The 21,839-nt window shown below is 37.1% G+C and overlaps 1 protein-coding gene across 1 annotated transcript in view; it reads left to right on the top strand.

Moving 5' to 3' along the window:
* MGC82022 (protein) overlaps positions 1 to 21,839 on the top strand; it is a gene marked incomplete at its 5' end in the record, with an annotated part of 118,773 nt that overhangs the window by 36,441 nt on the left and 60,493 nt on the right. The window contains 1 exon segment of the mRNA NM_001092626.1: positions 17,747 to 17,878. Coding sequence (NP_001086095.1) covers positions 17,747 to 17,878 — 132 coding nt within the window.

Genomic DNA, 21,839 nt, shown 5'->3' on the forward strand with positions numbered 1-21,839 from the left:
TCAGTAAACATGAGCACCTATTGCCAACCCCATTTTTAAAAAGTTTAGTGTTTCATAACTGGGAAGCTCAGGGGTTAATTCCCTAGAATCTGACTCTAGGAGACTAGGGTTAAATAAAGGTGATAAGCTCTGTATCATCTCCATGTGGTATTTGGCAATTCACATAATCTTTCTCTGTTTAATCTGACAAGAGTGATATGCAGGCTTAATTAAAACATATTTACAGGCTGAATTTATTATGACTATGACTAAGACATTCATATCACATGATATAATTTCAGTGATGTTTCTACTCTAAATAGGCATATACTGTAGAATATTTAATCTGTTTAATAAAGCCAAGGGCTACAATACATGTTCATGAGTGAAATTTAAATTCAACAAGTAAATTCCCCTAAAGCCCTGCTAGCTTGCAGTCTAATGGATGGGTTGTGTCTGCTGAAACTGGTTGATGGCATAAATATAAATTTTAGCACACACATTGAGCTAGGAGAATCCTTTATCACTCCACATCTTCCCATTCAAATTGTTAAGTAGCTGACAATAATTTTGCCTATGATGGGCTGGAGTTCCAAGCAAGGCAAAGTAGAAAAAATATTTATTCAAATATGCCCACAGAAAGCCTTACACGTTTTGTGCCCTCGTGGCTGTTCATTGTGCCCTTTCGTGAGAGCATGAAATGTGGGGTTTTCTGTGGACATGTCCATACAGGGTGTATTGTTAAGCATGCATAAAATGCTGGCATAGGGTTGCCACTTTTCTTTGGTGCTAACTCCGGCTATGAAGTTGAGATTGGCTGATCACTGCGTCAATTTCAGGAAGTCCTTCCCAGTTTTCCTAATTTGGAAAGCTTTAGCTGCTTTGACCCGGACATCCCTTCTGAAAACTGTCTGGGTCAAAACAGGACAGATGGCAAACCTATGCTAGCACCACACCAAGTGTGCACTTTCTGTTCTACCAGCACAATTAGATCTTACCCTTCCTTTTAAGCCATCCATACACATAGCAATATGTATGTACGATTTGCGGTTTCGGCTTGCTGCCCAAACAATCATGACTAATGCAACATGGACATTGGTTGGTTCTTCTGCCGGTGGCCACTTTACTTGTCAGCGTAACATAAGCAGGCCCGGATTTGTGGCAAGGCAAATGCCCAGGTCTAGGATCTAGGCCTGGATTTGTGGCAAGACAAAGGCACAGGTCTAGGGCGGCAAGGTATTGGAGGCAGCATGCCGCTCCGGACGCTTTCTCGGGAGCACTGGGGACACTCAGCTCCCCAGTTCTCTGTGCTCCTTGCATGGGGGGGGGGGTAGTGCAGGCAGGCTCCAGGATGGCACAGCCTTGGGGCACCCACTGTCAAATCCGGCGCTGAACATAAGGTGGCCACTCATATGCCACCTGTTCTTTTAGCCAGTGGATCACCTAATGTCTTGCTGTCTTAATTAATATTTCTTATGGATTTATAACAAAGTGCCTGTTCTAGAAGAATGTAAAACTGTAGCCACAGCCATAACATACATTCAGAGCAGGCAAGTGGGCAAATATTTAGAGGAACACAGATATACAGTATATCCTCCACCCCAAGTGCGGATTATTTTATAAAATTGCTTTTTTTAAGGTGTTGATTTCTCTCAATTTTCTCCCACTTAATCATAATTGGCATATTGTCACCCATCTTAATGATTTTAGCAACTTTTTTTTAATTACTTATCTTTCTACAAATGACCACTCCTTTTCTTCTTCTGTTTTAGTACCTGGTTGCTAATTATACTGGAACCCTGACAACTGAATAGTTGGAATATAAACAAAGTTTTTTTTATGAAGTAGAACATGAAGAGCTGTTGCAAATTGTATAAATGCCAACACATTTTTATTCAGTCAGTCTGGAAATATTATACAACTTCAAATTATGCCTAGAACATATGAAATGTTACGAAATGACCCTTTTTTATTGGAACTTTTTTACTTTACTGGGCCACTAAAACTAAAAAGTGTTTACAGTTATATGAATATTTAATAAATTAAAGTTATTCGGAGCATTTAAATGTTCACAGACAGAATGTTCTTCTTAGTGAATGAATTTCTGTGGCATGAAATGCTTGTATTGCAGGTAAAATTCAGTTTTGTACAGTGTTTTTTTTTCCCTGCACAAAAGGGAGCAGTTTTTATACAACTAGTTAATGAGTTTATGTGGGGAACTAATAATACTGTTCAATCAAACAGTTTTTAGGGCTTAATATTGTCCATAATTGTAGTTGCAGTCAGTTACACATAAAACTAAAATCACTGTAGTGACGCTGGAATTGTGGGGAAAGACTGTGCACTGTAAGGTAACAACATAGCCATTACACTTAAAAATTAGACATTATTGCTAGTTGTATCACCATTAAAAGGATAAGTGAGAATTTCTGCTCTGTTATACCCGGACACAGTATCTGTGGATAGTAGTTTTTATTCAGATCATTTTCAGATCATACTTTTGTACTGATAGCAGGTGTCCTAAACAAACACATTAAGCAGAGTTTAGGATTGGGGTGGTTAATCTAACAAATAGGATACATTTAAAAACATATGCTTTTGCTTAGTATACCTGGTCCTGAGGATGTCATAGCAAAAATTGTAAAAACCTGCCTGTATCCATTTAATAAGGAGTACACAAAAGTAATCCATAGAATTTTACAAAATATTTTCCCACCTCCTGACTTACTTGCTATGGCCCGTCTTCAAACAGTGACGTTATTATGAAACCAGGAGTGAATTATCCAAGGGAAATTGAGAGATGGGTAGGGAGGCAGAGAATACCATTTTGGGAGAAGTGGAGCTAAATTCTCAAACTTTCTTTTTAAAAGTAGCCCACTACCTGTTGTTCTGCACATATTGTATAATTATTGTATAACTACCTGCTCATACCTACATTATCTTCAAGAGCTGAAACTTAAGTGCTTTCAAATATGTTGTGTTATCGTAACAGAACATTAAAATATTTTTTTTATCTCTTAAAGCGGACCTGTCACCCAGACATAAAAAGTTGTATAAAAAAAGCCCTTTTCAAATTAAGCATGAAATCCAAGTTCTTTTTTTAAAGCATTCATAGCTGTTGTAAACTCATTTAAAATTTCATCTGTCAATCAAATATTGCCTGCTCGTCCTATGTGCCTTAGCACAGAGGTGGGGCAGGCAATTACTTTCACTTTCTATTCAGCACTTATTTTGATTTCCCTGCACTGCCCACATTCACCCTCTCTCTTTACCATTTAATTGTGTAGCGGCCAGTTCATGGGGATGGACATTGGGTTCCCCATTCAGGTGCACAAACAAGATTTTGAGATGATGCAAGGCTTGCCTTAATAACAGTGTCCACAAAATGGCTCCTGCCTGCTTGCTATAATTATGAGTTCCCAGATTGAAGGAAACAAAATTCACATAATTTATGTAGTGTAATAAAGTTAATTTTGCTTGACTAACGTGATAAAATAGGATTTAGAATAATTTTGTTGGATGACAGGTCCCCTTTAAGAAACAAACAGGTTATTAGAAACTGAAATAAAGTCTTTGAATTTAAAAACACACATTGGGACTTGGGAAGCATTATATAAACAGTGGGATGAACAAACTGGGGCATTAGTATGTGTGTATCATACAGATAATGTAAAATTGATTTAACTTGTTCCTTGTGTCCATCTTATCATGCCTTTCAGCAGCATCTTAATCTTCTTTGAGAGCAACATTCATTTCGTTGCAGGAATGCCTTGAATTACCCATTTTATACTGATACTGTTTTGCTACTGTTTACATTTAATCACTGGACATGTCTCGATATAAAGCTCAAGAGGATGATTAAGTAGCACTCTTCTAAACACATTGTTGCCATTTGTGCAGATGTATGTATGTGTGTAACTTTTATCTTCCCATATAAAAGGATTATATATTTTGCCTGTCAGTATTTGCTAGTGACAGTTAATATCGGTTCTAGCCAATCTCCAAGATATAGACACTTTTACGTATGCCTGCAGCTGAATGGTGACTATCATGCTGGAAGGTTGCATGCCAATTCTATTTCTTATTTTAGATCCCTGTTACATTTAGAACTACACAAGGGACATTTAATTTTTAAAGGAATTTTTGTGACAATAGGGATTTGTGCAGAATGTATGTGCCCGCAAATACAACTTTCAACAATTATATTGCAAGATACAACTTGTTTGCCTGTGCTTACAATTTAAAAAGTTTTTTTTATCTATTTGATAAAAATATATTTTATTTATTTGTTTATATTTGTTTTTTTGTATATTTACCTACTCCCTACTCCTATCTACCAGCCCAAACATAGGCATTTGCCATAAAAACAGGCCAAACAATTGTCATCTGTAAATTACCCACCCACTTATCCATGAATCGGTCTAAAGGACCTGGATTGGCAGCTCAAATCTGCCCATGTATGGCCACCTTTAGTTTGTAAGCTCTACAAGGAGGGAGCAACTTTCTCTTGTCTGTCTCAAGTCCAAGATTAGCAATGGTGGGTATGAAGAGTCCTATGCAAAGTGATTCATCTCTAGTAACTTCTGCCATAGACCAGAGGTTTTTACTCATGAACAACATTCATATGTAGAACCACACAAGCATGCAAAATGTTCCTGGGGTGTCAAAGATGATCTCTGATTGGCTGTTTAGTAGGTCCAATGTGGACTGGAAGCCTATAGGGTTCTCTGATTGGAAGCACACATGTTTTTTATGCAACTAAAGTTTCTCTTCGAATCAGGAATTCAGAAATTCTCTTTTTTGGCCAATGGCAACACCCATTGCTCACAAGCCAATGGTTGGGGATCACTGCCATAGAGCAATAACTGACTACACAAACGCAAAAAACATTGAGGGAGGTAAACTTACTCCTGATAGAGTTGAAGATAGTTTGTGTGAATGTGAAAGGGAACTTAGATTGTAAGCACAACTGAACAGGAATGGATGTGAATGATGTTTAATCCCTGTAAAACACTGTATAATTATGTCAGCACTATAAAAATAAAAAAAAAATAGAATGTAGCTTATTAACTGCTTATTAACACTCAGATGTATCCACAGCTTGTATCCTACCTTGTACCTCTTTGCAGAGTTGCACAATTTCTGTATAGGTAACTATATGAATTAGACACAAGGTGCTGAGTGTATGCCTTGTAAGCTAGTGTCCTGTACATGAGCTCTAAACGGTTGTGACTCTGCAGACTTGCACTAGTGTCTGGGGCTTTAATAAATGAGTGTTACTATCTGTAGGTCAGATACATTTAACAAGCAAAATTGTGCATGCTACCTATTATACCATATAAGTGTCATTTGGCACTGCAGGCACCTCATACATACCCACGTGCACACTTTCTTTCTATTTCCCTCTTTCAGACAGGCAGTAATGGGAGATATTAAAGTGTAATTGACTGTAATTTATAATAACTGTAATAGCAATAGTAAAAATAAAAATGTTTCTAGAAACCTCGAATCAAAATGATGAAATGTGTATAGCTAAAGGATAAAATGCCTGGCGCAAAAGGCTAATGGGGTGAAATTTACATGTACTTTTGTTACTGCATTAGAGGTCAGTTAATCTCTCTACACATTTCAATCAGCAGGACACAGAGTGCCTAAGTGGTGAGCAAATGAGATTTAATTGGTAATTTAAATCAAAACAGAATAAATGTGAGTCCCCAGAGGAGCTGTCTTTTCCAGAAATTGGAAAGGAGATTTTTGGGAAAATGGCTTTTCTGGGGGTCATTTGTTTATTTTTTATACCACAGTTCTCAGTTCACAGTTCTCAGTTCACAGTATACCACAGCCTCTAGATGCCTCCTATTGCCTTTTTAAACCGCTGGCACAGTAGAATTGCTTAGTTAGTTGTTCAAGCACCATGTTGTGCCTTCTGTTTTTTAAATGTCATGCCTTAACATTGTCATTCCTCACTGACCACTGTCTGCTCACTACCTAAATGGCATCTACATCTCCTGCAACGCCTATTGGATACATCTGCACAGCACAAAATAGAATTCCTATATAATAGGCTACTTGTTTGGTGCGTACTCCCTGCCCGTCATGTTGTAGCTCTAACCCTTACTGGCAACCCTAGTGTCGATAGTTCAGTAGATAGATTAAGAGCTAGTTAAGTTCATTTTTATTTGAAGTATCTTAATCAAAAATGTTTTCAACTAAAACATTTAATACTGGTTTCACCGACAAATATAGTTTATTATAGTTTTCCATGGCAACAGCAACACTACCATATTTTCTGCAAGTGGTTACTTTTTTTATTGACTTCTTCTATTAGACTTTACACTAATTTTGTTTTCTTTGAACACTATTTGGACACCAACTTTTTTCATTCCATTAAAAATGTATGTTTAATAACAGTCATTTACATAGAATCATAGGTTAACATGGGAGCCAGAAGGTTTTTGGTGCCATTTTCTTTGGACAGTATATGAAATAGGGTATTCATATATGATGGATATATATGGTAATGCTAACAGCCAAACTTTGCCGGTCCCTGTTCTACTTAGTGAGCATTACAGTGTTTATGATTTTGTGACATCTAACCATTGCTTCACACAGTAGGTTACCTGTTATGGTGGGATATTTCCACTTATTTTACTTTATTACAGGGCGTCTACATACCATACTGTTGTTTATGGCCTCTGCTCAACAGCACTGTCTACATATTCCAGGGTGGGTAACTACAGGGTTTCCATGGACAACAGACCAAATTTATTGTTGAGATATTCGTGGCCGTTTGCCTTCTTCATCTCAGTATGCATTAATTGCCTTTAGCCTTTTGCCTCAATAAAGCAGAATCCGTTTCAGGAGGAGATTGATTTTCCTGCTATCAGTGTTTCAGTTTAATTTCAGTGTCATATCTGAAATAATGAGAAATATAAATCAGAGTGAGGTAGAATTACATTGTAGAGGATACAGCTCAAATAATAAGTAGCTCCTGCATTTAGTCTGTCAGCCTGAGGAGGAGAAACATAGTATGCCACTAATCCTAGTATACCACTAAATGTGCTCTAAAAACTTTCAGCGACTAAAGCTACTGTAACACTAAGCTGATTCTCACCCTGCAGATAAATGTAGGTTGTGAATCAGCCCCTACGGTCAAAGCAGTGTTCTGTACCTGCACCCAGAACCACTGTGTTGGACCAGGTGAAGGCACAAGGAGTGGATTTCGAAACCAAAATGCATCATGTTTTAGCACTGAAATATGCTTCATGTGCCTTCACCCTGGCAAACGCAGTGGTTCCGGTTGCAGGCACAGAACACTACTGCTTCGACTGTAGGGGCCGATTCACAACCTGCATGATCCAGAATGTTGATTTGAGCATAGGAGGCAATTTTCCCACTATATTTACCTGCAGACTGAGAATCAGCTCCATCTTACCTCTTAACTCCAGGACTCCATGCCTAAAAAATTGCAAAAAGCTTCAGGGTTTTGATTTAATGCATTTTGTGTTGCTTTTTGGGGTTTATAAATATCTAAAATCATAGTCACATTTAAGTTAAATGGAATCAACAAAGCCAACTAAGAGGGTCTGATATAATGTGGTTTACTTAATACACAAACAAAATTATTTAGTGAAGGATCTAGAAAAAAACAGTAAATTTGATTTATACTGAATTAAATATGTTTGGGTTTGACATATTTGATTGTGTTGTGCATGGTAAGTTTGCTTCATCACTATACTATACATTGTGTCTGATATCCTTTACAAGTGCTTGTCTCAATGTTCATTTTTACGGAACTGGCCTTTGTCTGGTATGTTGTTTGACTCCAACACTGACATTTTTTGCCAATTTTTAAACCTGGATGTTAATATATTTCCAGATATTAGTTAGTTTAAATAAGTATTATAGAAAGGATTATAGAGATTATCAAGACAGGTGCATAATGAAGCTCTTGAGTTCATCACCTTTTTAGAAACTAAAGGTGTATTAACAAAATTATGAATATACATTTGTGAATGCTGTAACATATTCTTAATAGGAAATATATTCTAAACAAACGTCAAATGTTAAAAGACATGTAAACCCCCCAAAAAAATGTAATTAGTGAACAAAGGTTCATATAATAAGGCTGCAGCATTCACTAAATCACTTAGGACTCCTCCATCCCTCTTGGTCCCCTCCCTTGGGAAATTGTGTTGGCTGTTGGCTACTGGGTATGCTCAGTTATTCTCCACTCAGATTATTAAACACACCATCCAATCTAATAGCCAATGAAGAGATGGTATCGCTGGTTCCCATAGAAACTCTGCTCTAGCTGTCTGCTCCTAATTTTTCTCCTAACCTCCTCTCCTGAGCTCAGCTTAACCATTACAGTGCTTAGTCCAAGCAGGAATTTTTATCAAAGTCAGTTGTGCCTAGGTAAGCCTGCATTCTTGATTGAATTTACTTTACTGCGCACATGTGCTGTTTGCATATATCAGAGCTGTCAACTCCCCCTATTTTATCGTGAGTTACCAGATTTTACTGTGTATCCCCAGGTTTCCATCACTTTCTCACATTCCTGATGATTTTGCACAATTGCAGCGAAAAATCCTATGTATGCATGCACAGATTACTTTCAGTGATATCAGTGGAACGATTTCTGCGGCTTCAGGAAAGGTTCTGTGCATATGTGTGATGTCACTTCCTATTACATCACCAAAGGAAACTTTTGACGGTGTGCTTTTGTGCACCACAAATTTCCCAATCGTCACTGTTAGAAAGTTGACAGCTCTGAGATGTAAATGTCACTAATGATGAGGGAAAATGGCTGCCGGGTTAAAACTGGTATTTTTTTTTTAGGAAAATGCGATGGAGCTAGTGAACAGAGGGGATATATTGTATGCCGTACAAATGAGGTTATTTGGGTGGTGGAGTTGTGTCCAATTTATATACCCGGTATGAGAATTTTAAATACATGTACAAAAGCAAATGCTAGGCTGTTAAGAATGATGCTACGGTGGGGCATTAGCTGGATATTTTAATTCCACCGTAGCCAAGTTACCTTGACATGCTTTGTCTATGCCTGCTGAGGCCATTGTGGACAGTATTTCCAATCTAGCATTGAAAGAGGGCTATGCTTCTATTGACATAATGATGCAAACACTGATAGCTGAAGCAATTTAACCGAGTGAACAGAATAATAACCACTTGTATATTTTTGCTTGCAATCTGGCATCTTTGCTAACCTTTACCCTTGAGTTCTCATTGTACCATAACTTTTAGATTTCCCTTCAACCTGGGAGTTACTGCCAATTCATCCAAATAACCTCTACTTTTTCCATCTCAGGTCATTGTTTCCGTAGCGGTATACCATGAATTTAACACAGTATTGGAAAAGAAAAAATAGCAGACCTATTCAAAGGTTTTAAACACTCAAAAATCTAATTAATCAAATAAAAGCAAACCTTGAAAATCAATAAAATGTGTATTTTCAATGCAATAAAGGACCTGCATAGAAATTGGATGTACCATGTATAGTATTCTCTCAGGAAACAGTAAATGGATTTCATTTCCCTGTCGGTGTACTTTTGATAACCCTCTAAGGTAAAGCAGTGTTCCAGTGTTTTACTGCCAGCACATAGAACAAATTACTGAATCATGGTTGGAAAGGGTCATTTGGACACCTTGTTTATTAGCTATTGGAAGCTGCTTGACCTCCCTTTGCGGCCTTGTTTTCAAGCAGCATTGTGCTTTATGAATTTTAGAGAACTGTCAGGACTCTGGATTTAAGTATGCTCATTCCGCTGTGAATTATATACTTGGATTTTATAGACATAAGAATTATAGAATTCTGTAACTTGTTAAGGCACATTTATTAAAGGTCTAATTTGAATTCATGTGAGTTTTTTAGACTCTATTAAATTCGAATATACTGGAAAATCGACTGGGGGGTTATTTATAAAAAGAAAATCAAATAGCTCAAACTTGGACGACGAAAACTCGAATATTCAATTCTAGTTTTTTCTTGAAAACTTGAATGTCAGGAAGGCTACAAACATCTCCTAATTGGCCACTCAACCTCTCCCATTGACATATACATGAATTAGGTGTATACATCAAATAGTCAAATTCGAATTCTTAAAGGGCCAGAGTATGATAAACCTCGAAACTCGAGTTTGGATAATTCCCTAGTCAAATTTGACAGTTTTCAACATTAAAAAAAAAAGCTTTAACATATTTTTAGTACAGTTTTACAATCAGGTTTCCTGAGAATGTAGAATTATTAAACACATCATTCTGAACTGACTGGAGTAGTCTTATAACTGCAGATAAATTACTTTTTATAATTTTGACACTGATTCTTCTTGTCCAAGAAAACAAGTACCTGTATTGTAATTTATTTACTTATCAGAGTTTCCAGATCAAAATATTGCTTAAAAATATACAAAGGCAAAGTTAAAAAAGCCATGTAAAACGTGTAATTGTACAATGGATGAAAATAAGATTTAAAAAATCTAAATTGTTTATTAACGTTTGAATGGTTAATTCGAATGTCCAAATTTTTTGTGTCAAAACTCACAAATTCGAATTGTCGAGTAAAACTGTTACGCCTGTTAATGCCTTTCAACACAAGAAAAATAAAGTGCTCATCTTATAATGTACTTCATGATAGGGTACAATAAGTAAATATTAGGGCATGGGTATGAATAATTTCCATTTCCTTACTCACCAGAGCTTGCCCTGCCATGCAGACCATTGTTGACTAACCTTTGATATTGGTTATTGGCCCAGTTGAGTAGGCTGCACATGCTTTCACCAAATACCTTTTGCTTGGTGTTGTGCTACAGACTATTAATTGCATTGATTGATAAACAGAAGCTTGTTTTCTTCAGTATTTATCATTGCAAGGGCTACCTATTGCAAAAATATATACGCACACTACCAGTCTTGCACAAAATTTTGGGATGATGCAAAGCTTGCCTTATTAACAGTGTCCACAAAATGGCTCCTGCCGCTTGCTATAATTATGAATTCCCAGATGGAAGGAAACAAGTATAAGTAAAATATTATTTTACAGTGTAATTAAAGTTCATTTTGCTTGACAAACATGATAAAATAGGATTTGGAAAAATGATTTTGGGTGACAGGTCCACTTTAAGAGATAATGGTGCATATCCATTGGAAATACTGCTTACAGCTAATCCATGCAAACTTAAATGTTATTGAATAATCATACTCAGAGATAAAACTGTTTGAGGCTATTCTGCTGCCCTGCTTCCCTTCCTGGCCCTTGTCCTACTGCTGTGAACACATGTTTATCTGCTGGTATAGAAAATGTTTCCGTACTTTCTTAAGCCAAAAAATAGAGCATATTATGTAAAAAAGGGGATGTTTGAACTCCTCAGGAGTACCATAATTATACATCTCGATTTGTATGCCTCTAACCCTCCTTTTGTTATGCAATACTTTAAAATCAAATAGTGGATAGAATTTAAAAAGTACCCAATGTAACCATCTTAATAACATAGATATTCTATTTATATTTCTTTCCACTCCTGCAGGTACACCCCACTGTTGTCTTCTGTTACGAAAGCTTATTTCCTGCATTAAAGTTGTGTCATTATTTAAAATGGAAAAATGGAAATATATTGGCAGTACCTTAATTCTTTCTAATAATAAAACATCTCTACTGGCTATAATTGTCAGTGTGCAATGTTTAGTCCGCATTGTTACTGCAGAATACATAATAGAACATATGGTATGTATTTCTGTTGTAGCGTCTGTGAGTTTTTATTTGAGCTAGAGTGCAGTTTTTACTTGAAATATTAATTGGTGATTTTACTTGGTTTAACTTTTTATTTGCTGGTGCATTTTTTCAAAATGAAATAAAATGTTGAAAGCAAGGCTTCTACATTTGTTCTTTCTGCCTAAAAAGGCAGCCAACCGCAAAATACTGGATATTAAATACCTCCTCTTTTCATTAGAATAGCATTCCTGAGCAATGCCTGTAAGCAGAAGCAATTGCCATATACTGCATAATTTAATTGAATAAGAAACCACACTCTTTGCAGTCTAGTACAGGTAGGGTTGTCCACCTTTTGGCCCGGTTGAATCCGGGCAGGAGGCGGGGGCGTGGCATCAGGGATGGGTTATGACATGACGATCGGCAATTGGCTGATAGCCGCATTAATCATAGGGAATCCTGCCCTGTTTTTCTAATTTGGAAAACTGGGCAGGCAGTTTTGAACCGGGCAGCCCTTCAAAAAAAACAACTCTGGCCAGATGGAGTTTATGAGAACTCTCTGCTTACTATACATGGCCAATTTCAACAGGTGAATCCCATGCTTGTTACAACATCAGTGGGGATCATTTATCAACACTGGGCAAAATTGCCCTTAAGTAGTTACCAATGGCAACCAATCAAATCGTTGCATTCATTGTTCTTACTGCAGCTGCCTGACAAAAACCCAAGCACTGATTGTTTGCTATGGGTTACTGCCAACGGGCAAATTTGCCCAGTGTTGATAAATGAGCCCCACTGTGTTAAAACTGTAGTCTGTGCTCTGGCATATTATAGCCCCACTGATATTTATTTTGCCTTGAAACATGCAATTTAGGACTCCAAGGCATCTCTAATTGTGAAAACGAATTTAGCACACCCTCCAGTAGACATACTGTAAACTATATAAAAACACAGGGTTATTTACAGTATGCAAGAGGACTTCCTCCTTTATGTTCAGTCTGTGACATTAACCATCTGCAGCCAGATAGAATTGGGGAAACAAAGCATTATCTCTGACAGACAGGAATCCAAAAGTATAAATAGCTTTTTGTTTTATTCTTTCCTGGCGAGGGAGCAAATCAAATAGTTTGCAGATTTTACCTTGCTTTACATATCCCATCTGAAGCAGTTTTTAGGAGATCTCACAACAGAACTCAGGTCTTTGTTTTTACTGTTTTTTTGTTACTGTACAAAGGCTCATAATAGGACTCATTGTAGAAAACACAGTTACAACAGACCACATTTAAATAGACTTTAATGGCCACAATCCTTGCAAAATGGATACTTCGTTATGTTTCAGTGTTCTGTGTTTTCATTTGCCTAACATTTCCAGTAACTGTAATTTTTATAATGATGTATCTGCTTGACCTAGGAGGTGTTTGTAACCACATGTGCCTTACAGCAGCATAAAGGTAGCATTTTTGCACCAAGAAATAATATATAAAGCAATAAAAAAAAGCAGATGCTACAGTGCTGCTTTAAAACAATGTGTTTGACTTTGTGGGAATTTATTAATAATGTATTAGTATTATACCAGTATTAGACCATTATATTGCTTTCAGCTGTAATGGATTATCCAAAACAACTTTAGCTAACAAATAAGCACTCAGATAGAAAATATATACTAGTAATCGTTGTCTGTCACTACTCAGATTTGTGTAGTTTTCACTTTGACTTTGTCCTGGTATTGTGGATAATTGTTAAAAATAAAATCCCATTTTTACTTTCTTTAATGAAAAAGAAACCTTTCTCCAATATACTTTAATTAAAAAATGTGTACCATTTTTATAAGAAACCTGACTTATTATTTAATACCCCCAGCTAGAGTATATAAGGAAAGATACAGATGTACTATCATTTCTAAATTTCTTGCACAGTCGTCAGTCAGGGATTTCTAGAATCAAGTGCCCACACACAGAATAGAATTGTTACATGACTGCTTCATGTTAGTAAAATGTGCTGACAAACAGGAACAGGAGCATTACGCAGTGATGTGACTTTGGCTTGATCTGACTTTGCAGTACTGAAATGTCACCTTTTATTTGACTTTTTGTTTCAGGCACAGATTTAATTTGTTTAATCTGTCAGAATAATCATTGCTGGAAAGATCATTGTTGGCCAGGAAACTGATAAACTGCTCTGAATTCAGTTATTCAGTTGTTCAGTTTGCTTTTGGGCGAGGAAGACACTCGTGGAACACAAAAGTGAAACTAAATACACCATTCCTTAACAGATAGGATTACCATCTTGAAAAATGACCGGACTTGGAATTACTATAGTGCATGTGCCTTAATCATCAGATTTAACAGTCACAGCCAATTCCAAGATATATGTTCAGCAATGAGAGGTTTAATATCTAGAAAACGAAAACACAGATTACCTACCTAGTATCTTTGACAATTTATCACTGAGATTTAAATTATAAATCTTGGAATATTATTTAGGGATAATAAATAAAACAACCTTCCCTGAGAACACCCAAACACATTTTAACTTTACAACATAATATTTTCTCTTAAAACCATTTCTGTTGCTATAGCTAACTGGGGAATCCTGCCTAGGTAGTGCAGGCAGTGAGATTCTATTCAGCCAGGTAATTTACTGATAGGTCTAATTATGGAAGACATGTTCAGTCTTCAGTAAAAACTTGCAATCTAAAAAGAGGCATGACACCCAAGCTGTGGAGATTTTATTGCATATAAACATATTACACATTGCATATATACATTGTATTGCATATAAACATTGATGTTTAGTGCAAAAAAAGAACAGAGCATATTGTAACCATTCATTTTTGAACTCCATGTTTGAAAATGCCACAATACTGACCTTCCTGTCTTTGTTCCTATGTTCTGTATTAATGATGCCATTATTGAATGTGATTTTCACAAATGGGTTGGTGAAATACTGACTGACTAGATGTTAAACAGAATGGCTTGTCCAGAACAGTATACTTCTCCTAATACCCTTGTAAAGCTAGCACTGAACCCTATCAAAATCCGAATTTATCTCATTATTTTCTGAAACATACTCCGACCAAATCCGCATGGGTTATTTCCCCTTATTTATCAAAACATTTTCCTGAAAAATTTTATTGTTGAAAAAAACTCTTGAAATCGTAAGAAAATTCAAATCATATGAAGATCCGTTATCAGGAAAGTCCCAGGTCCTGAGCATTCTGGATAACAGATCCCATACCTGTACCACCGATTGGAGCATCTGTTTGAATTTCTTAATTTCTATAACATACCTGGAATAATGTGGGATTGTGATAATGTGTGGTGGCATAGCTGATTGCAGAATATCCTGTGAGTTCTTTTAAAGGGAAATCCATTGAAGATGTGAGTCTGGATCACAGGACACCATCATAGCAGTGTCTGTAACATAGTAACCAAGGTTGAAACAAATAGACATCCATTGCCTTCAACCATTTATGTGTACTGTATATCAATGTCTATTTAAAACATGCATAAATGCTGGTTTGATTCAGATGGGGAAATATTTCTTCCTGACAAAAAGATGGCAATCGGACCAAAAGAGTTATTTTCAAAAAGCCTGTATTTTCTCACTTGCAAAAAAGCCATCCAAACCTTTTTGAAGCTGTCTAAAATATATGTTAGTAGAACTGATTCAGCGAGAAATTTCCACAACTTCACAGTTCTCACTGTAAAAACAAAACCTTTCCAAATATTAATATGGAAGCTCCTTTCTTCTAACCAGAATGGATGCCTAACTGTAACTTTCCATAACCTTTGCCAGCTTAGTTGCCCTTCTCTGGACCCTCTCCAATATCTTAATAACCCATTTGAGTACTGGAGACCAGAACTGCATGGCATATTCTAAATTCTTAACAGTGCTCTGTAAAGAGGAATAATTACCCTACTCTCATGTGAATCTATGCTTCTTTTAATACAGCTCAAGACCTTGCTTGCCCTTGCAGCTGCTGCAGGCCCAGATTTGTGTAGAAGCCACAAAGGCCCGGGCCTACGGTAGCAGGATTTTAGGGGCGGCATGCTGCCCAACCACACCCACATTGGTTCAGAAACACTGGGGATGAGCAGGAACTAAAATAGTTTTTTTAATTTACCACGTACCAATCCTCATTGCTCCGGTCCTGATGGTGAAAATTTGCGCAAATAAAAGGGAGGGGACAGGGGCCACGAATGTCATTGGGCCTTAAGTGTGCCCGCTCTGTAAATCTGGCCCTGAGCTGCTGAGTGGAATAGCTTGTTACATCCGAATTTATTATCTACAAGGACCCCTATGTCCTCCTCCACTATGGATTTGCCTAACAAAATACAAGTAAGAGTGTGTTGCCACAAACATCTTTAATGGAGCTTTGGGTTAATATACAGTAGTCATCTACTATATATATATATATAGTTGTGTCATCTTTCCAACAGTGTAGCGTCAGCTTCTCAGTATAGTATGGAGTTTGGATAATTAAAGTAGGCTATTTGGCCTGACTCAGTTCTGTAACTTCCTAATTTATTGCCCATGAATACCTTTCACTGATATAACAGAATATATGCTGTGCCTTTCTAGCTTTCATTTGTATTTTGCCTGACGAAGGGGCCTTGGTGCTCCGAAAGCTTGCAATGTATTTTTGTTGTAAGCCAATATAGGTATCACTTCTACAATACTTTTTGTATTTGTTTGTTTTTTTATTTGTTATTTTATTTACTGTATAAAACAGTTTTATTATAAAACTAGAATTCCTTCTCCATATTTTCTGTAGATCTCCAGAATACCCCATAAAGTCAGTCTTTTTTTATTTTTACTATGAATATGTAAAACAAAACCCCTATGTTTGTTGGAACAGAGGAGTCAGTCTTAATGGAATCTTGGTTAGCAAAAAAGAGATGTATGATTGACAGCTAAGTAGAAAGCACTTTAGACAACAGCGCAGGCCTGGGTCCCTAGCACTTTGTAACTGCTTGTGAAATAACAGTACGGTTCACTAAATGCTTTTCTGCTTCAAGGACTGTTCAGTGTGCCAATGCCAGTTCTGCAGTGCTCTAAAATCGTTAAATATTGAAGCTGCAAAAAAATCAAATGAATAAGCAAACAACCTGTTATAAGCAACACTAGTTTGTTTAAGAAATCCATCAAGGTCTGAATAAGTGATGACTGACTGATGAAACACAAGCGAGACAGTAGACAGCATGCTAATATAGAGACTAATCTAGCGGAAATTTTGAGCTGGTAAAAGTACATTACATCTTGGCTCAGCACAATTCCATAGTAGTAGTAAACGCTGCATTTTGTACAGCTATTCAATGGAATAATGTTTACCCTTGTGGTTTTATTTAGCTAACTTCCATAATGACACCTGAATATCCCGATTTGTACATGATTGCAATTGATGAAATTTACTGAAGTATATTCTAAATGTACATTGATAACCCCAATACCAGCTGACGTAACTCATTTGAAACTATTTATGAATAATAATGAGGGTAACACTTGACTCTAACACACAATGCTGGGCCTTTTCTATATGAAAGATATGAAGGAAAATGTCATTGAACTCACATATGCTACAGTGTAAAAGTAATAGGATGCCAGGAGGTTCTTGCAGCAAACAAATAGAATAAAGTTCATTAACAAAACACAGGATCCACAGGGTTATACTCCCTAATCCTGAGAGGCAAGACATAAGAAGATGGTAATTATGCCAGGACAGTTCAAGCAAAGGCAGTACACGTTGACACCATGTGGATGCAGCTAGGGAAATTTAAAGTGCACCTCTAGGTTGGAATGCTCTGTCGTGGTCCGGATTCCATACAATGGAAATGATACCGTGCACTTGATCCAGACTAGGATATAATTATAATTTTAGCAGAATAAAAGTATGTTGATCCAAATTGCAGAAAGATCCCTTATCCCAAAAAAACACAGGATATCAGGTCATATACCTGTACTACAATATCTCAAGTGTGCCACCTACATATCTGCTTTCATTCGTCTAATCTATGCAAAATATATCTTCTTTTTCTGCAGGGGAGCTTTTTCTGAAGTAGTTTTAGCTGAAGAGAAGGAAACTGGTAAACTTTTTGCTGTGAAGTGCATTCCAAAAAAAGCTCTAAAAGGGAAGGAAAGCAGCATAGAGAATGAAATCGCTGTTCTAAGGAAGTAAGTTTTAAGTACTTTTACATTTTATGTTAAGTATGATTGTTGTCATTGAAATGTACTGTGTTTTGTTGTCTTTTCATAATGAGTATGAATCTGAATGATTGAGTATAAATCTGCTTTTAAAATGACAAGGTAGTAGAGTTCCACTGATCTGCCAAAATTGCTACAAATACATGAAGACAGGACTGATGAACATCCTTGTGTAACAGAATAATTTAATACAAAGGGATTTAAAGGTATTCAAGTCAAATATCAAAGTATCCTAAAAGTATACTAGTAGTGGTACTAATCTGCGCACAATTGCTACAAACACACAAGCCAAACTGATATATTTATTTAAATGATCAGAATATCCCTGTAAGACTCCAATATCCAGGGGATGCAGTTTCCTAAACACCCTCTTTAGCAGTACAGACATGCCTTGTCTGATTCACTAAAAAGAGTGCATAAGAAGTTGTATTGTTGTGTACTTCCAAAATCAGACAGTGACCCATTATCTTGTGTGCCTTAGTTATATGAACACAGAAGCTTTGGCAGCATGGTTTAAAAAAGATAAGTCCAAAGAATGTCTGCTTACGCTGTATTGGGTTATGCGAAGAACAAGTCAGGTTTTCCATAAAATATTATAGATTTCTTATCAATATATTTAACACCATATGTCCCCTCTACATTTACACTGTGCTTGGTGGTGGGCAGGCAAATTTGCTTATCAATCAGATGGATCCCAATTAAATGACAGTTCTTTACAGCAGGAGTCTACAATAAGGATGGTACAATCTAGTCCTGGGCCACGTCTGTCAATTCAATCTCAAGAAGATGCGTTTACTACACCCTTTCACACTCCATTACTTCACAGCACCATATTCCTTTAAATGGAGCCAGCAGTGGTAGGAAAGGACATTAACATGCACACAACTTGCATCTGTGGTCATTTAATGTTTGGGAGCAGTATGGGATAAAATAATTAATAGCAATAGTGGCCAAGTTAATATTTAATCTCAGTGGAGTCCAGGTTGGCAGGCCAGCTGCTAATTTAAAACCTTTATAGCAATGGACATAGAAAATGTAGAGCATCAACCAGAAGCTATGGAAAACAAACCAAGAAAAGACATATGAAAATAGGTTTTTGTATCATAACATTAGATTAGTCAGATGTTTTTGTCTTTATTAAAAAGTGAGGATTATATTAGGTGAATTTGTATTAATCAGATCTGTAAATGTCTCAAGTTCATTTCTGCATATAATTGTAAGGAGGGTGCTATCAGAATCTTCTTAATTAGTCCAATATTAAACTCTACGAGATATCTCTGGATCTCTTGCTGCCATAGAAACAAACACTTATTAAGTAATGATAAGGGAATATACGTTTGTAACTAGTACATTCAAGCCCTCTGAAAATACAGACAATTGTCAAAGAGCAACTAAAGCATTTTGGGGGAGGGGCAATAAAAGCCTTCACTTTTTAATGCTATATGTTCTTCTTCTCCTAGTGGTATTCATGAATTTCCACATGTGCAATGACAGCAGACATATTGCATGAGGACCCATAGCTCTTAGTGTGATGACACATGGAGCTACAACATGTCAAAAATGGCCTTCCATAGGCAAAACTGAGAATGGCCTCTGCCAAAACACATGTAGTATATTAGCAAAGCCAATTATCACTATTGTCTGTCATGTAGCCATGACAAGTAGCTGCTACTAGTAGCTCTATGTGTCTTCCCCCTGCCTCGCCCACATTGCTCATATACAAATTAAGCACAGTAGAAACCAGATTTTATGTTTTACATGGGATGTCATCAAAACAGAGTAAATTCAGGGAAACTGTAAATTCTGGGGAGAAAAAGACACCACTTTCCTGCATGGTGTAACTCCAGGAAAACGTAAAAAGTCTTGGTTACCTCACCATCAAGAGGCGGTATAGCTGCCAATCCAGTTATGTCTGTGCCAGAACTCAACTTAAAATACTGCACCAAAATAGCAAATAATTGAATGCCAGCAGATAGCCACAAAGCTTTCCCACTGTAGAATAAGGTTTCATTTAGACCCTGTATCAACACCTTGACCCCAGGGAAAATTGTCCCCTGGATACTCCACCCGGTGTTTTTTTTCTGTGCTAGGATTTCACAAAGCAGTTTTCATTTGAAGACAGGAGGAAAAATATCTGTCTATGACCTTGAGTTGGTATAGGCGTGCTATTTGCCCACTCCTTCCTGTGTATCCTGAACTTCACTTTGAATTTCTAGCTAGAAGATATTTTAGGGATTTTAAAACTATTGGATTCATGCTGGGTATATGAAACGACATGTCTACAAAATTAAGTACAATAGGAAAAAGATCTAATTGCACTTTTATTTATTTGCTTAAATGTAAAATGAATATGACTTTAAATGTTGTTTTGCGTTTGCTTAACTTAGTGGATTTAACTAAGGATTTCAGCACTCCTATAACCGTAATGATCCATGCCTATAAAATTGTAAATAAGATACCCTCACTTCTGATCCTGGTAAGGTAATCACAGTTTAATGGGAAGGGTGGGGGTGCCAGTATTTTAGGTAACACATAGTGAATTTAGTAGCTTAACGCCCAACCACTAACGTGGCAGTATTATATTCAAGCTTGTGGAGTAGTATTTTTGGATATTACTCATGCTGCATGTGTGTGAGTCTAAGGGGTAGATTTACTAAAAAAGGAAGTGGCTAACGCTAGCGCCTTTTGCCAGCATTGCCACCTGCAGGGACATCGGCAATTTACTAACAGGCGCAGGCCCAATTCGCTAGCGAACGGGACCATCGCTAGCGGTCATTCGACGAGCAAACGTGCCTTTGCACCTCAGACCAGGCAACGTGCTATAAAGCAGCTAGATCTTCCTCAATCTTCTGTCACTTACATCATATCCTGTGAGCTGAAAATGCATCCAAGTTCAAAAAACGCTGGTGACTTTTCCTTCTTTGAAGCGAATTTGCCTGCAAAAGTCCTGACAAACTTTTTTTGGGTAACTGGTTTCCTCCACACAGTGGGCTCATGTGTAGGGCATTATATTAACTCTCTTGTCTTTATTAAGGTTCCCTGGACATGTATAAGAAAAAGTGGTAACTTCAAGCATTTGCACCAACATTTATAATAAAGATCTCCATATAACTTTAAATTACCCGCCATATGCAAATTGACCTAAGCACAAGATCACTAGCGAATTTTCACTCGGTACAATCGAACGCTAGTGCATCTTCGCTATGAAATGCTCGCACTGCTGAAGTAACGCTAGCAAAAAGTTGTCAGGGTATAGCGCCCAGGACGAAACTTCGCATTTTAGTGAATTAGCGTATTCGTATCGCATTTGCGCCTGGCGAAATGGTGTGATGTGTGCGAAGCGGTCACTGGCGATAATTCGCCCTTTAGTAAATCTGCCCATATGTCTGCACTAGGGATGTTTGAGAAAAGTAACATGATGGTAAAGGGCTCCTTTTTGCCCTAGGTCAGTGCATTTTTTTCTAAAGAGGGCATCAGCCGAAGGAAAAATGTATTGATTGAATTCTCTGGAGGGTCTCAGACATATTGGCACTCTCAGTGAATAAGGCTTTCTTTTCCTTTGATCCATCATTTGTCAGTGCTGCTCAGTGTGTTCTGGGCTGCTTTTAATAAGCTAAGCTTTGGGGGTTGTCAGAAATAATCAAAACATCAGAGATGCTAATGCTGAAGGTCTGATTATTAATTTGAATGTAGAAAGCACTGTTTTTATGCTGCCATGTAATAAAATACTAATCAACCTTGTGTTGTCAATGTATATAATTTCAAGTACAATTTATATTGCCAGTCGGCCCCTAATTTTAGGTAACTGGCAGCCCTGAGTGGTTGCTGGGAATAAGCAGAAAAGAAAATTGAAAGCTACTGGAGGCATCTTCTGAGTTGGGATGCAAGTGAGCCTCACACAGAAAATTTTATATAGGGGTTGGATTGGATT

This window comes from Xenopus laevis, chromosome 3S (genome assembly GCF_017654675.1).
Source record: "Xenopus laevis strain J_2021 chromosome 3S, Xenopus_laevis_v10.1, whole genome shotgun sequence".
NCBI lineage: Eukaryota > Metazoa > Chordata > Amphibia > Anura > Pipidae > Xenopus > Xenopus laevis.